Genomic DNA, 13,980 nt, shown 5'->3' on the forward strand with positions numbered 1-13,980 from the left:
GGCATTAGCACCAGATTCCTGAAGCCCTCTCCCCATAGGGCCTACTGAAGAAAGAGGGATTTCATCTCTGGGCTCAACTATAACAGCTAGTTTCAAGTTTTATGACCCAGGCATTTCCACAGTCTTCTGCCACCTTGGCAATGCCAGAGCCACAGAAACTCCACAGTCAGCTCCACAGCTGGTTTCAATAGAGGAAGACACCTGAGTCTCCATCCCTGTCGCCTATCTCTGTCTCTGTTGCTGAGACTCCATCTTTAGTCACACTCCTCACCTTGATAAGACAAAAGAACTTCCCCTCCAAGAGTTTCAACGCCTGGTGTGCCAACGACAACAGCCCTTCCAGAATCAGTGAAGCGAGGAACGTTGACAATAACTTCTCCTTTGAGGTACCAGTGCAGGAGGGGTTGAGGAGCCTGGTGGAGGAAGGGACCATGCCCATTCCTGTTCATTGTTCTTCCTCCATCATCATGACAACACCATGACTCCCATTCCTGTTCTTGCCAATGGTTTGGCTGTACCTGCTGAGACCTTGCCTGTTCCTGTTCCTATCTGGTTTGGTCGCCCTGGCCGAGACTGTGCCTGTTCCTGCTCTAGTCTGGCTGTATCTGCAAAGGCCATGCTTGTTTTTGGTTCAGTTTATGTTATGGCCATTCTTGCAGAGACCATATCTGTTCCTGTTCCTGCCCGTGGTTCAGAATATCATTTTAGCCCATTCCTATAGAGTTCATTTTGCTTGTTTTTATAAATTACATTTTATAACTTTTTGTATGATTGGTCCATACATTTAATGATGAATCATAAAACCATATTTTTTAAATTTATAGCTGCCACGAAACAATCATGCAGATTATTTAAAAAAAATTATTTAAATAAAACAAACATGACTTTCATACATCTCTTTCTGCATCCTGAAAGAGTTTACAAGGAAAAGTCAGAGCAGCATTAATCAGATCCATGCCGTTTTTTTGTTCAGCGCCAAGCTGTGGCAAGCTAAATGCAGTCATAAAATGACCGGATGATATTTGATTAACACTTCAAAATAAAAGTCTCAGCTATCCTGTATATTGTTTGGATACGTTAAAAATTTCTTTTTTGTTTTGTGAAATACATTATATTAAACTACGTTATACTGTAAAAAACAAAACCATTCCTGTTGTAAATACACAGTTAATCATTTTAATAGTTGATGTTATTTAAGTGCTCAGCAGTTTCTTTGGCAGAGGACATGCAGCTGTAACAGATAGCTGTTATTGGCAGCTGGCCTAACAGCTGCAGGTTATCAGGCTTATAGTTTTCTGATAAATGGACCAGTAAAACAGATGTTAAGTTATAACATTACATGCTGAAAGGCCAGCATGAGCAAGATCTAAATTAAACTACTGAGTGTTAAGTAGTAGTTGTTCTTTTGCCTACATTTTGCCATGTCTGAGCTGAAACCTAGCTTGTGGCCAGTATTCTTATCCCCTAAAAAGCTGGATATTTTAAGTTGTGGTATCTGAGCTTTGGGGTTTTGGTGCTGCACAGCTTTCCAAGCTGAAATTAAAACCCAATACAGATGAACAAATATAATACATTTATCTTCATCATCCATGTATCCTTTTGAGGGTTACAGGACACTGGAGTCAATTCCAGAGTGGACTGTTTCACAGGTAATCAGGTTTATACTAAAATGCATACATTTTCATAGTATTCAAAAATAAATAAATAAATAAATAGTGAGTTTACTGTTTTGTACAATAAACGTTTTTGTTTTGTTCTTTAAAGTGTTCCTGAAGCAGTTTGGTGCCCTAAAAGTGATTTTGTTTCATGACCCCATAACAGGTTAATTTAGCCATGTCAAAGTCAGACTCAAAACCACACATTTTCAGTATATGTTAGATTACATTTGTTTCCAGTGTGAACACACTACATAGTGAAAATGCCAATAGAAATTCTATGTAGGCTTATTAGACGTATGTGATTGTGCTGTTGAAATTATGTCAACAAATAAAAAAATGTTCTCTATCTTATTACAGTTTTAAACGACAATTCAAATTTAAAATGTGTATGGGGTACTGAAGCTTGGGTAGGTTCATCGCAGTTTTATTTTGATGGTCCAGACAGGAAGTGCAGTTTCTTACTCTTCAATGTTTGACGCTCGGGGGAGACAGGGAGGCAGAGGCGAACAACGGCGAGGAAAGGGAGAACGGTCGGCGGTTCTGAGGGTCACAGGGATGTACAGTAAACACAGACAGAAAAATGTCCAGACATCACCGGCAAAATGTGGACGTTTGCTCGTTTTCCTTTTTTTTTTGTCGCTGAACGGTACAGCGGAAAAAGCCAGCGGAGACACTGGAGAAGAAGGTAAAGAAAGAAAAAAGCGAACATGGTGTAAAACTTCTTTTAGCATCTAACTACCAGTTGCATTTTGAAGCTTTAGATAAACATGTATGGAGGATTTAAAGTGTGTCATCCAATGCAGTGGGGTTTAGTTTAAGCGAAAAATATGTTGTGGTGGCGCTCAAACTTTTCCACGAGCCGTTATTTGCTCCGGACTCCTTTTAAAAAATCTGCCGTTTATACCGCGTTGCCTCTCGGGCAAAGCAGCAAGACAAACACGACCTGCAGAGACCTTTGTTTCAGTCTGCATTCATCCTTTAGACTGTCAAAGCATTAACACGCCCAAAGCACTAAGACGTACGTACTGAAAACCATTGTGGTGATACCTCCACTTCTGTTAAATCTAGCTAGTTTCTTCTTTTGTCCCCTCCATGGCTGGTCTGAGGGATGCAAATACGGCGGCAGTGACAGTTCACATTGAGTAGTGCCCTTCATGCCGAAGCTAGTTTTTCCAAGAACTAAGAATCACGTTATTTTTTGTGTATTATTTCCAGTGTACAAGCAGCTTTTAACTGTAACAGAGTGTTTCGGGCGAGCGTCTATAGAAAACTCACGTATCATTAACCACGTCGTTTTCCAAAAAGCATTTAAACGGGCGTTTGTACAGTTTGGTGTGGCTGACGATTAAAAGTTTAAAATGTATTTAGGTTTGACAACTAAATACCTGCAGTTTACGTTTATAACATACTATTTTCCATCGAAACCACAGAACTAGTCCTGTCCTCCTCCCACCGTGTCCATAAAAGGCAGTTTAGAGAAATTAGACCGGTGCAGCAGACAGCCCACATTTCAGTCAGATATGTTTCACAGTCAGTTTTATAGACATTTTGGATGAAACCACTTCTCCTTTTCCTTTCGGCTCCCTTCAGGGGTCGCCACAGCGAATCATCTGCCTCCATTTAACCCTATCCTCTGTATCCTTCTCACCCACACCAACTATCCTCATGTCCTCCTTCACTACATCCAAGAACCTCCTCTTTGGATGAAACCACCAACATGTAAATTACAGATTAGACTTTTTTTCACTGTTAAGAGATCGTCTTGGCTCACAGCCCTGAAAGCCAGCCTGTATTTGACATGACATGAAATTAACTCTGAAACTTGAGTTGAATGTATTCAGCAGCGTCCCTCTCTGAGCCAGCCCGAGAACAGTGTGAGGCAGTGGCTGATAGAGAGATGCATCACTGTCCAGTCATGTGGACTGAACTACCTCAGGGAAAATAAGACTCAAACAATAACCTCCATTGTAAAGACATGTCTCTTGTTAATGTAGTTTAGCCATCCTTGTGTTTGACTTTTCTAAGCAGAAAAAAAAAATGTAGTGTGCTCTTAATAAGAGCAAATATTACATTTGAACAGGTTACCTTAAGAAACTACAGTGGGCTTTTTCCTTTTTATTTTTGCTGCCTTTTTAGAAGCCATATTGTTGCTTATAATGCTGCATTGTTTGATTGTTTTTAGATCACATTTTCGAGTCTTAGCCGTGAGAACTTATTCTGACATACGAGATTCTGCCTTTGTTGTATTAACAGGGTGATCCACTACATCAAACCAAATGCTCCCCTTTTCTTCCTAATTTGTACTATATCAGCCAATGAAAAGACTACATTACAGTGTGTGAAAAAGTTAGTAATCATCCTTCAAATGTCTCTTCATAGAGCATAATTATATTTTGTCATATTAAAGAAGAAGCCTTTCTCTTTTCTGATAATTTTTACAGTGCTGTCACTCTATTGTTATTGTAATATCTCATTACTGTTTTCCAAGGGCTGTTTCTTATAGACACACAGACACTGCCTAGTAGGCACTTACTTTGTGCTCCTTCTTTATTTGATATAGAAGCATATCCCAAAGTTGGTTACAACTGCTGGAAACTGTTATTAGGCCCAAATGAATAGGACTATGCCATGTTTCTTCTCTGCTCCCTAACCACACTGTCCTGTCTTCGACCATATTGATATATATATTTTTTTCTCTCCATTATGTACGGGGGCTGACAAGGGCAAACCTCTCTCTTGCATGTGTTTTCGTTGTTGCAGCGTTTCCCTCTTGCATGTGTTTTCTCTCTTGTATGTGTTTTGGCTGTTTACGGCGCGTTTGCCCTTGTCGGCCACCATAATTATGTATTATCAGCATTTTCCCCTGCAGCATGGTGTCAACCAGTTAACTGGCCATAGATCTTAACTGGCAAAACAAGTGATAATTCACTATTCTTTGTTCCAACTGCACCCTCCAAAAACAATCCAGGAAAGTAGTGATTGTGAGCCATTTAAACTTGGGGATAATTTTCAGCTGTCAGCAGAACCACAGTCATCAACCATCACATTGTCCATCTGCTGTCAATAGTTCATTTCTCCACACAGTTGGATTGAGTTTTAGTACCAGAACACAATGCTTTTTGATGCCTTACTTAGAAGAAGAACCATGTTTTCTACAACAGCTTTTTTCATTTAACAAAAGAAGAAAGTCTTAAAAAAAAAAAAGATTTATTTTTGTTATCCATCAATCTGTCTATGGATTTTCTTGATCATTTGGCTTATATAATGTCAGAAAGTGATGAAAGCTGCCCATGTTTTCTAAAACACCTTGAAATACATTTTCCTGTTCACTGTGCAAAACCCCAAAACATTTAATTTACTTACAAATACGATAAAGAAAAAGAGTTGGTTCTCACAAATGTGACATTGGACCGGGTCACAGCTTGAGTTTCTTGCTAGTCGTTGTGAGCTAAACAATAAATGTATTATCAAAATGGCTGCAGATGAATATTCTGTCAATCAACCAGTTAATAAATTAATTGTAAAATCTCTGCTGTGATCTAAACTCAAGCAGGTGTGTGTCTGGTGTCACAACAGTCAAATCTATTAAAGCTTACAGACATTTCCCTATAAAATTGTATTGGCCTACCTTTTCAGCAAACATTTTAGTAAGTGTTATGACAGGCTACAGCTTCATGGCTGGGAAAGGTATACTGCTAGGCTGCTGTTTGTGTTAAACTCTTAGTACTGAGTATAGTTTGCCAATCCATTAAGACTATGTTATTTTCACAATGATTCTCCTATTTGCCCAGGCATCTTAATATATGCTCCTTTTTATGGAGCACCAATGTGTTTAAATGAATAAATGGGACATTATGAATTAAATAATTATTATATGTTATTATAATTAAATACAGACATTTTTTGAATAAAAATATATATAGGCAGCACAGTGATTTGTTGTTTAGCACTGTTGCCTCACAGCAAGAAGGTCCTTGGTTTGAAACCCGGAAGGGTAGAGTTTGCATGTTCTCCCTGTGCTTGCGTGGGTTTACTCTGGGTACTCCAGTTTCCTCCCACAGTCCAAAAACATGTATGTCAGGTTGATTGGTGACTCTAAATTGCCCATAGGAGTGAGTGTGAGTGTGTGAGGTTGTTTGTCTCTATGTGGCCCTGTGATGGACTGGTGACCTGTCCAGAGTGTACCCCTGCCTTTCACCCAAAGAGAGCTGGGATAGGCTCCAGCAGATCCCTGTGACCCTAAATAGAAATAAGCGGATATAGATAATGGATGGATGGGTGACTATGAATGACTGTCTGTCAATCAAGACCTGGAAGGCGAGAGCAGCTATGTGCTGATGGATACTGGAAACCTGTTAACTAACCGCTATATCTTGGATGTTTATGCCAGAGGGTGCTAAAGTTTTAAGTGCTTTTACAGGAATTTCAACAGGCAGATGGCAAACACTGGAAGACAACTGGTCCTGGCAGATTCAATATTCAACATTCAGTGGATACCGAACATCATGGTGCTCAATTGCTGTTAAAAAAGCTAGCTAGCATGTATCGCTGTAAGGGCCAGGAGGAACAGGTGATGACAGTAATGGATACTGAACGAAGAGCCAATGACATAAGTGGTCCTGCCTTCCTTGCCTTGATTGACAAGTAGACATTCTCTGAAAAACCGCATTATAAAATAAAAAGGGCACTGGGGAAAAGACATCATTAAATAAAAGCCAACACTGTAAAAACAGCATTTTGAAATAAAAACAACAGAAATTTTAAAAAAGGGGTTTTGCAACTAAAACTCACTGTTATTGTGAAAACAAGCATAATGAAATATAACAATGAATGCGTTTTTAAAGCAAAATGAAAATTTCATAATAATGAGCTGAAGCATTATTTTAGAATTTTGTGGTCATATTATAAAATTATGCATATTTATTTAAATAATTTGTTTTTTATTTTTTATTTAATTTTGACCACTAAAGGCTCTATACCCTTTAGCCCAACCTTTTTTTATGAACTAAGTGTTGTGATTGTTCAGAGTGTTCCAAGATGAAAATGTTTTCATATGCATTATGACTGCTTACTTGACTAGATTTTGGGCTGCCATGTGTGGCTATATATGGAAGAGATATCAGTTTTTGTAATCTGTATGTGGTGTCTGCACTATGTGTCTATGTGTCTGCAGAGATCGCTGAGAGGGGCATTGACTCAAGGACTGAAATCATTATACAGTTATGATACTCTCTCATTGGCTTTAGCTACTGCAAAAATCTGGAACTGTCTCAATTTATCAAGCAGATCTCTGTGACCCTGTTACAAAAACTTGGGCCATACAAATTCCTACTTATCTCTGTCTTTTGTCAACAGTCTATGTGCATGCTGTGCTAACTACTACGTGTCACCCACAAATTTAAGTGGCATAAATGTAAGTTGTTTTACAGCAGCGTTTCTTGCCTCAAGGTAAATACAGTGCATCTCAGTGGGCAACGTTTTTTACCTGAGCGTAACTGACAAGAGTTTTAATTCACTTTGAGTGTTTGTTTTGGCCCAGTCAGACAAATGTGTGGGAGCAGTTTGCATTTTAGAAGTGTTTCATTTGGGTTTGTTTTGGGTGGCATTTACAGTCAGTCACAGATGTTCCTGAAGGAAAATTATAATGCAGTAATTTTAATCAGGTTATTCACTAATGGTTGTGTGACAGTCTGGATATCATTAATTAGAAATGGTGTCATCACAACTGTATATCATAAGCTTTAGGGTAATCAGATTATCGATTCTGGTATCGGTTTAATTCTATTTATTTATTGATTTCTGATCAGTTTTCTGATTTAATGGGGTCCTGTTATGCAAAATGTAATTTCTGGCAATTTTGGTACATATGTCTGTCGGGTGTCTGGTGTCTGTAGAGACACACCAAGCAAGGTAGAGGTGCGCCGCCTTCTTTTTTTTCTTTATCCTGTTTTTGAAGAGTATGATATATTTTACTCTTCCTTCTCTTGTACACGTATACAAGAGACGTCTCTTTTCTGGCTCTGCCCAAACAACGGTGTCCGCCATTCTTGCGCACTTGCTTCAGCACCGTGAGGATACAGCAGGAGACAAACTGAGCACAGAAGCTGTTCTGGTGTTGACTGTAACAACTGGAGTCTGTTCTCACTACCATCATCACAAGACAAGAAGGCACAGTGGATTAGTTTTATTTCCAACAGACAGATGACAGCAAATCTCCCAAAGCTTTGTTTGTGTGTGGAAACCACTTCACCTCCGATTGCCTTGAAAACAAGGATCTGTTCTTCGCTGGGATCACTTCACAGCTGAGGTTGATACTGGGATCCACACTGGCAATCCGTGTGCAATCCAACAATCTTTCAGTGGTGAGTTTATATATATATATATTTATTTATTTTTTCCTAAAATCAACGTGTTGAAATTAGCCACAGTAACTACATAATTAGCGCTAATGCCGCCCGGCTAATGTACACTATACTTATAGCCTCATTTTTAAGCTGAAACTGGATAGGCTTGCTGTTTGCTTTAGAGGACAATTGAAAGGATTATAGATATTTTGTGTGGTCAAGCTGTGTAGTTTACTTGGTGAAAGGCGTTTGTTGGTTTGCCTTATATAACTAATGCTATGTTACAACATAGCAGGATGCAGAGTAAGGGGCCTAAATTTGAGGATATCAGGAGGTTTGTGTTTTTAGGTTTGATCAATGTCGGAGACTGATTAAGCGTTTTGCTTTAAAACATTTTTTCTGTGCACAAAGACAGGATTTATGTTAATTTGCAAGATGATACTGTATCTTTTGGTTGGCTGCAGCTTACAATAGCAAAAATACATGATATATTCTATGAGATGCTTCCCTGTTGATAGACCAAGAGTCTGTCACTGTAAACAGCAAAGCAGAATCCTGTTTGGATGTGTGACTTACCCATCAGACACAAGGGTAGGTAGGGCTTTTAGGGCACAAAAACATTGGATATTTGAATGTTTACCTGTTCTTTTAATGCAAATCATGATGATGCAGACCTCACCACTTCATTATGAGATTTTTTGTGACAAAGTACTCTTCTGCTATATGATGTCCTTATACTCACCAATATTTATATTGGTGAGTATAAATATTATAGATAATATTATAGATAACTTATGTTTTGTGAATCCAATAATAAAATAATTACTACACACACATTTTTTCACATTACAACTGAATGTCCTTATATTTTACACACAGTAATCACGTTGGTGGCAGCTATCACATGGAGGAGGAGGAGGAGCTGAAGAGGACCCTGACTAAACATGGCTGGATTGCATAGTGACTGAAACCAAATTCAAAAATTTCTGCAAGAGTGACAGGTCACACACTTCTACGATGTTTGGCACCTGGAAAAAGGTATGCTTCACAACCGTTGAACCGAATTGAATAAATAATTATAAAGCTTAACAGGGTGTTAGAATGCAAGAATTAATATACACAATTTTATAGGTTTAATATAAAAATAAACTTAATTATTAATTCATCCTAGGAATTATGAAGACAGAAGTAATCTCAAGAGATGAACTGTGATGTACTGGACAGCAGACCACACTTCCCAAGGCAAGTAAGGGGCATTGCATTGCCAAACGAATAAAAACCCACTGTAAGTATAACAGGCTATAGCAAAAAAAAATGGCAATATATATTACTTTGGAGGTATTGCACTTCAATATTGTCATATTCAGAGAAAGAAAAGGAAAGTACTAAAACAACTCATTACTTGAGCAAACATGCCAGAACTATAAATTAAAAATAGAAAACATCTTTTACTGTTATTAAGAAGTAATAAAACAACAAAAATAGTATTCTAAAAATAATATTGTATTTTGCAGACTATAAGTTGGACGGTAGTTGTCACTGTAAACATTTACAACGTTTTCTTAATCTTGTAGTGGAAAAGCATTGAACAGTCTTTGTCTTCTGTGATGTTTTATCTGGACAACCTGATGAAAACAATATTCGAGGAAGTGTTGTGGATTCAGCAACATATATGAAGAAGATCCTGAGGAAACCTGTCCCACCACCCCTATGTTCAGACTGACCAGCCAGACAAAGATGTGTCTAGATTCAGTCAACTAGTTGTCAAAATCCAGCGTAGCCGCCTTGTGCATTAGCAAACCCAAACTCTATGTGCAGAACCACACAGGCAGAAATGACCACTTGGATCTTCCTTCCTATGAATCACCAGGACCAGCTTACAAGACTTTTGTAGGCCAGATACCTGTAACATCTTCCAAAAGTCACACAGATCCACTATTAGATATTTTATCAAATGGATGAGACATGTCAGAATTACTTATGAAAAAAACCTTTACAAAATGTGTATTTTTTGTGTATTTATGTTTTTTCCAGTTTTGATGTAAATAAAGAATATTACACTGTGAAAACTATTTGAATTTTCATCGTATTTAATTAACCAGATTACTCTAATCATGTATATATGCAGTTAAAATACAATATATTATGTATCTGTACTTAGTTTGTGAGGCAGCCCATCTTATTAATTTAATTTCATTAGATAAAGCTAAATATTTTTAAAAATCATTCATGAATTTCTAAAACATTACTTTTAATCATAGAGTTTTCAAAGTATTGGTATTTACAGCCTGTCAGACTTACTGATTTAATCCTCTTAGACACAAGGAGTCATAGGCAGCCTGATACATTTTGAATGCCTTCTGTGACACATTCAAACACATGTCCCAGCCCCAGCTGCTCACCATGATGGTAGGTTTGGGAGCTGTTCAGCTGTCTTCTGACCTAGTTAGGGAAAGGTAGGTTTAGTGGTAGTATTTCCCAGACAACAGAATTTGTAACTAATAGCCAAACACACCTGTAGATTATCTCTGTAGGAACAGTTTAACAGTGTTTGCCCAAAAGGTATGCCATGATACAGTATAAACCATATTTACATGCTTTGACTTTAAAATCATGTCAAATTGACAATGAAAGACCACAGTGTCAAGTATTCATATTACACACTGAAATGCATTATTAACACTTGTGGGACAAAATACATTGTTGTTACTTAGCTAGCTAAAAATTAAACAAAGCAGCAAGTTAAACAAATAGCAACTGACATTAATAAATGCATTTAAACATGTAACTTGCAATACGAAATTGGAAAATAATTCATATTCTGTCCATATTGTGTTGCTATCTTTGACCAAAAACCGCTATTACGTTATGTTGTTTATTGAGTTCATACTCAGAACGATCAAAGACAAACTAGCAGTTACTGCGTAATAATGCCCAAGTCCCATTTTTATGCATTACAAAATCATGAAATAATATCAAACATCAACAAAACAAAGTGTTAACTAACCTTTCCGACATGTTTTGTTGCATTCAGGACTCTAAATCTCCTCTTGAACAGCAGCCATTATATGTCGTTGACTCTGTTCTCAGAGACCTCCCCCCTGACATCCCTCCATCACCAGTAAAGCCAGGAGGCTGGACCTATGTAGCAGACACTTCTTCAAAGAGATGTGGGGGCCCCGGTCATTTTCAAGTAGGCCTACTGTGTTTTGGACACATTTTCAGACCTGCCAGAAACTATGATCTGAAAGCCATTTCATCATGAATATTTTTAGATGTGCTTTAAAGACATCTGGGGCATATTTTTTATTCCCAAAAACGTGTATATAGGATCCCTTTTAAAAAAAAAAAGGGGGGGGGGGTTAGTCTGGTGCTGGACACTACGTGCTGCACACAATGATTTGGTAAAGACAGCATTAGTGCTGTGTGTAGTAACAGTCTGATAGTTTCTGAAATGGATGACAAGAAGGAATATTAGTTTAGTAATTAGTAATGTTGCTAACACAGGGTAGTGGACCTATTAACTGGTTGGGAAATGGTGGCATTCATGCATTTGTGGCATGGAAATATTTCTCAACATGATGCAGGTTCTTTGATTATTTCATAGTAAGTAGCATTGCTGCCATTTTTGGGAAAAAAAGCCACGCTTTGTCACCTCCTTGTTTCACGGCAGAGCTGGAAAGCTTGAGGTCATGATGCATGCGAAACTGTCGACATTGATAAAAGGAATCAATAAGCAAGGAAGCATACGATTCTGATGGATCGGAAAATTTGATGAAAATATAATGAAAATTTGGGAACTGGGTCTTGATTCCCATCCCTAGTCATGACCTTTCAGATTATGGGTCTCCCAATTCAGGGTCTGCATTCTTCAAAGCCTGCATTTGAAGGCCAAAAGTGTCATAGCTAGGGATAGGTACCGAGACCGTGTATTAAACAAGCCCCGGGGCTAAATTTTGGAAGACCACAATATCAATAAGCTCAAGCCTTAACAGGGCTGTTATCAGTATTGACGTAGTCATGTTAACTGTGCACATGGCCAACTATCTGTCTATGTGTAAATATTTTCGTTATTCGCACAGAAAACGAGACACCTCTCTCAGCACTTGACCTGACCACCTGCCTGCTACGTCTGTAAGCGAAGAGGAGAGAAGCGGGGCTGTTGTTGCCACACGTGATATAGTCCACATTTGCGGCAGAAGCAGACATGTCAATTTAAGCTCAAGGATGGCGAAGAGAGCTAAGCGTTCCAAAGATGTTTGGCATCCCAAATTAAGCAATTCATGTTCTAAATTTCTTTCTTCCTCTAAAAGTGTTGATCAGAGCACCATTAAAATACCGGATCGATAAGCAGTATCGATAGGAGTAGTAGTATCGTTAAAATGATACCCATCCCTAGTCATAGCATTGCAACCAAACTGTCCTATTTCGAATACTCTTTCAAATGCAGCCAACAAATACTGTGGGAAACAATGGCTTTACATAAGGCCTTTATATAGGCATCTATATAATATTAATATAATATTGGGTTGCAACAAACAAGTACTTTAATAATCATTGATTATGTATTCGATTGATTGATCTTATAAAAGGACATACCAGTCTGTTTTCAATGTCAAATGTTATTGTCAAATATGGACCATAAACATCGAGTTTGCTGCACATGTAATAAAAAAATAAAACCAACTCATTATTTTTATGTGTTGACATTTGAACAGATCTTAGGTTTTATTACATTAAAAAGGCAGCTATTTACTAGAATTTCACACTTAAAACAAAAAGGATTGGCACATTAACCCTAATTAAATGACATGCTTTTAGACATGCACTTGAATTTTGATAGACATTATCATGGTGAGCTGCATGTAAAAACGTGGACTTTGTTCCTAAGAGTTCATCTGTAAAAAGTCTGGGTAGTGTAGTGGTGTGAGCCAGTGGTGGACAATCTGTCAGGAACACTGGGACATTTCTCAGTGGCGTGCGGGCGATAACATAGCAGCAGGATAAGTTGATGGACTCTCAGAATCCTCGTATCAAGCCCAACCTTAACTCTTGCTGCGGTGCCAAAAAAGAGTAAATAGCATCTCCCGGTGATGCACATAGCAACCACAGTGCATAACAACCATCCACCTGCATGTCTGCCAGTATTGATGGAGTCAGAAATCATTTTTTCAGTCCACCGCTTATGTGAGCTCTGTTGTGTCTCCCGATGTGGCTGCATGTGTTAAAACAACTCCAGACTATCTCTGGACGTAATTCTTGAGACATTGTCGGGGGTTTCACAGACTGAATGGGTAAGGGACATGACATGAATCCTTGAAGTCTAAAAAAATACAGAGGTAAGTGGTGACATGGGTCTCATGCTTGTGTCTTAGAATCAGTGTGGGCTGACATCAGATAAAACAGAAGTGAGATGACCAAGTTACTGTGTCAATTGCTGTGAGAACTGTAAACATTTTCCTGGATGACTGATTATTCTCACCACATAACAAAAACTACAAGAAGAAGGCACCACCACTATCCACATAACAGTGTAGAAATTGTTTAATTGTGGAAAACGGGACTTTCACTCTTCTCTGCTTCTGCCATTTTCATCTCTGCTTTTGTACACCATATCCTTCAATGAATGCAAACCCTGAATCGGAATGCAGATTATGTGGGAAATTAACAGAGCTGTTGTTCCTTGAACCCACCAGTTGGGTTAGTGTGTATGTTTACACATCTGTATGATTTCTCACACAAATGATTGTAGAACCTTCTTGATTAGTCTGTTTTCTCACTCTTTCTCATCACTAAACATTAAAAAAGCTCTCCAAATACCCAGTGCACCGTGCTCTGCTGGGATACAAATAAACTGTGCTCAGTAGTTGTTTCTACAATATTTGCCTGTCAATGGCCCATTTACCCAGTGGATAGCACAATCTAGCCAGGGATTGTGCTCCACATACTTTGCGTTGTGTCAGAACCCAGAGGAATCT

General features: G+C 38.3%; 1 protein-coding gene and 1 long non-coding RNA gene across 3 annotated transcripts in view; both read left to right on the forward strand.

Moving 5' to 3' along the window:
* The first annotated feature begins 2,055 nt into the window (after positions 1-2,055).
* Positions 2,056-13,980, forward strand: part of adam19a (ADAM metallopeptidase domain 19a) — a 178,130-nt gene continuing 166,205 nt past the window's right edge. The window contains exon 1 of the mRNA XM_026333492.1: positions 2,056-2,343. Coding sequence (XP_026189277.1) covers positions 2,091-2,343 — 253 coding nt within the window. The 5' untranslated portion in view covers positions 2,056-2,090. The remainder of the gene's footprint in view (positions 2,344-13,980) is intronic.
* On the forward strand, positions 6,556-9,249 carry LOC113146181 (uncharacterized). Of its 2 annotated transcripts, none has more exons than XR_003297321.1 (3): positions 6,556-8,020; positions 8,882-9,040; positions 9,174-9,249. It is a non-coding gene; the product is annotated as an uncharacterized LOC113146181 (long non-coding RNA). The 2 variants fall into 2 exon arrangements; XR_003297322.1 differs by having other exon boundaries at positions 6,557-8,593.

This window comes from Mastacembelus armatus, chromosome 18, assembly GCF_900324485.2.
Source record: "Mastacembelus armatus chromosome 18, fMasArm1.2, whole genome shotgun sequence".
Taxonomy (NCBI): domain Eukaryota; kingdom Metazoa; phylum Chordata; class Actinopteri; order Synbranchiformes; family Mastacembelidae; genus Mastacembelus; species Mastacembelus armatus.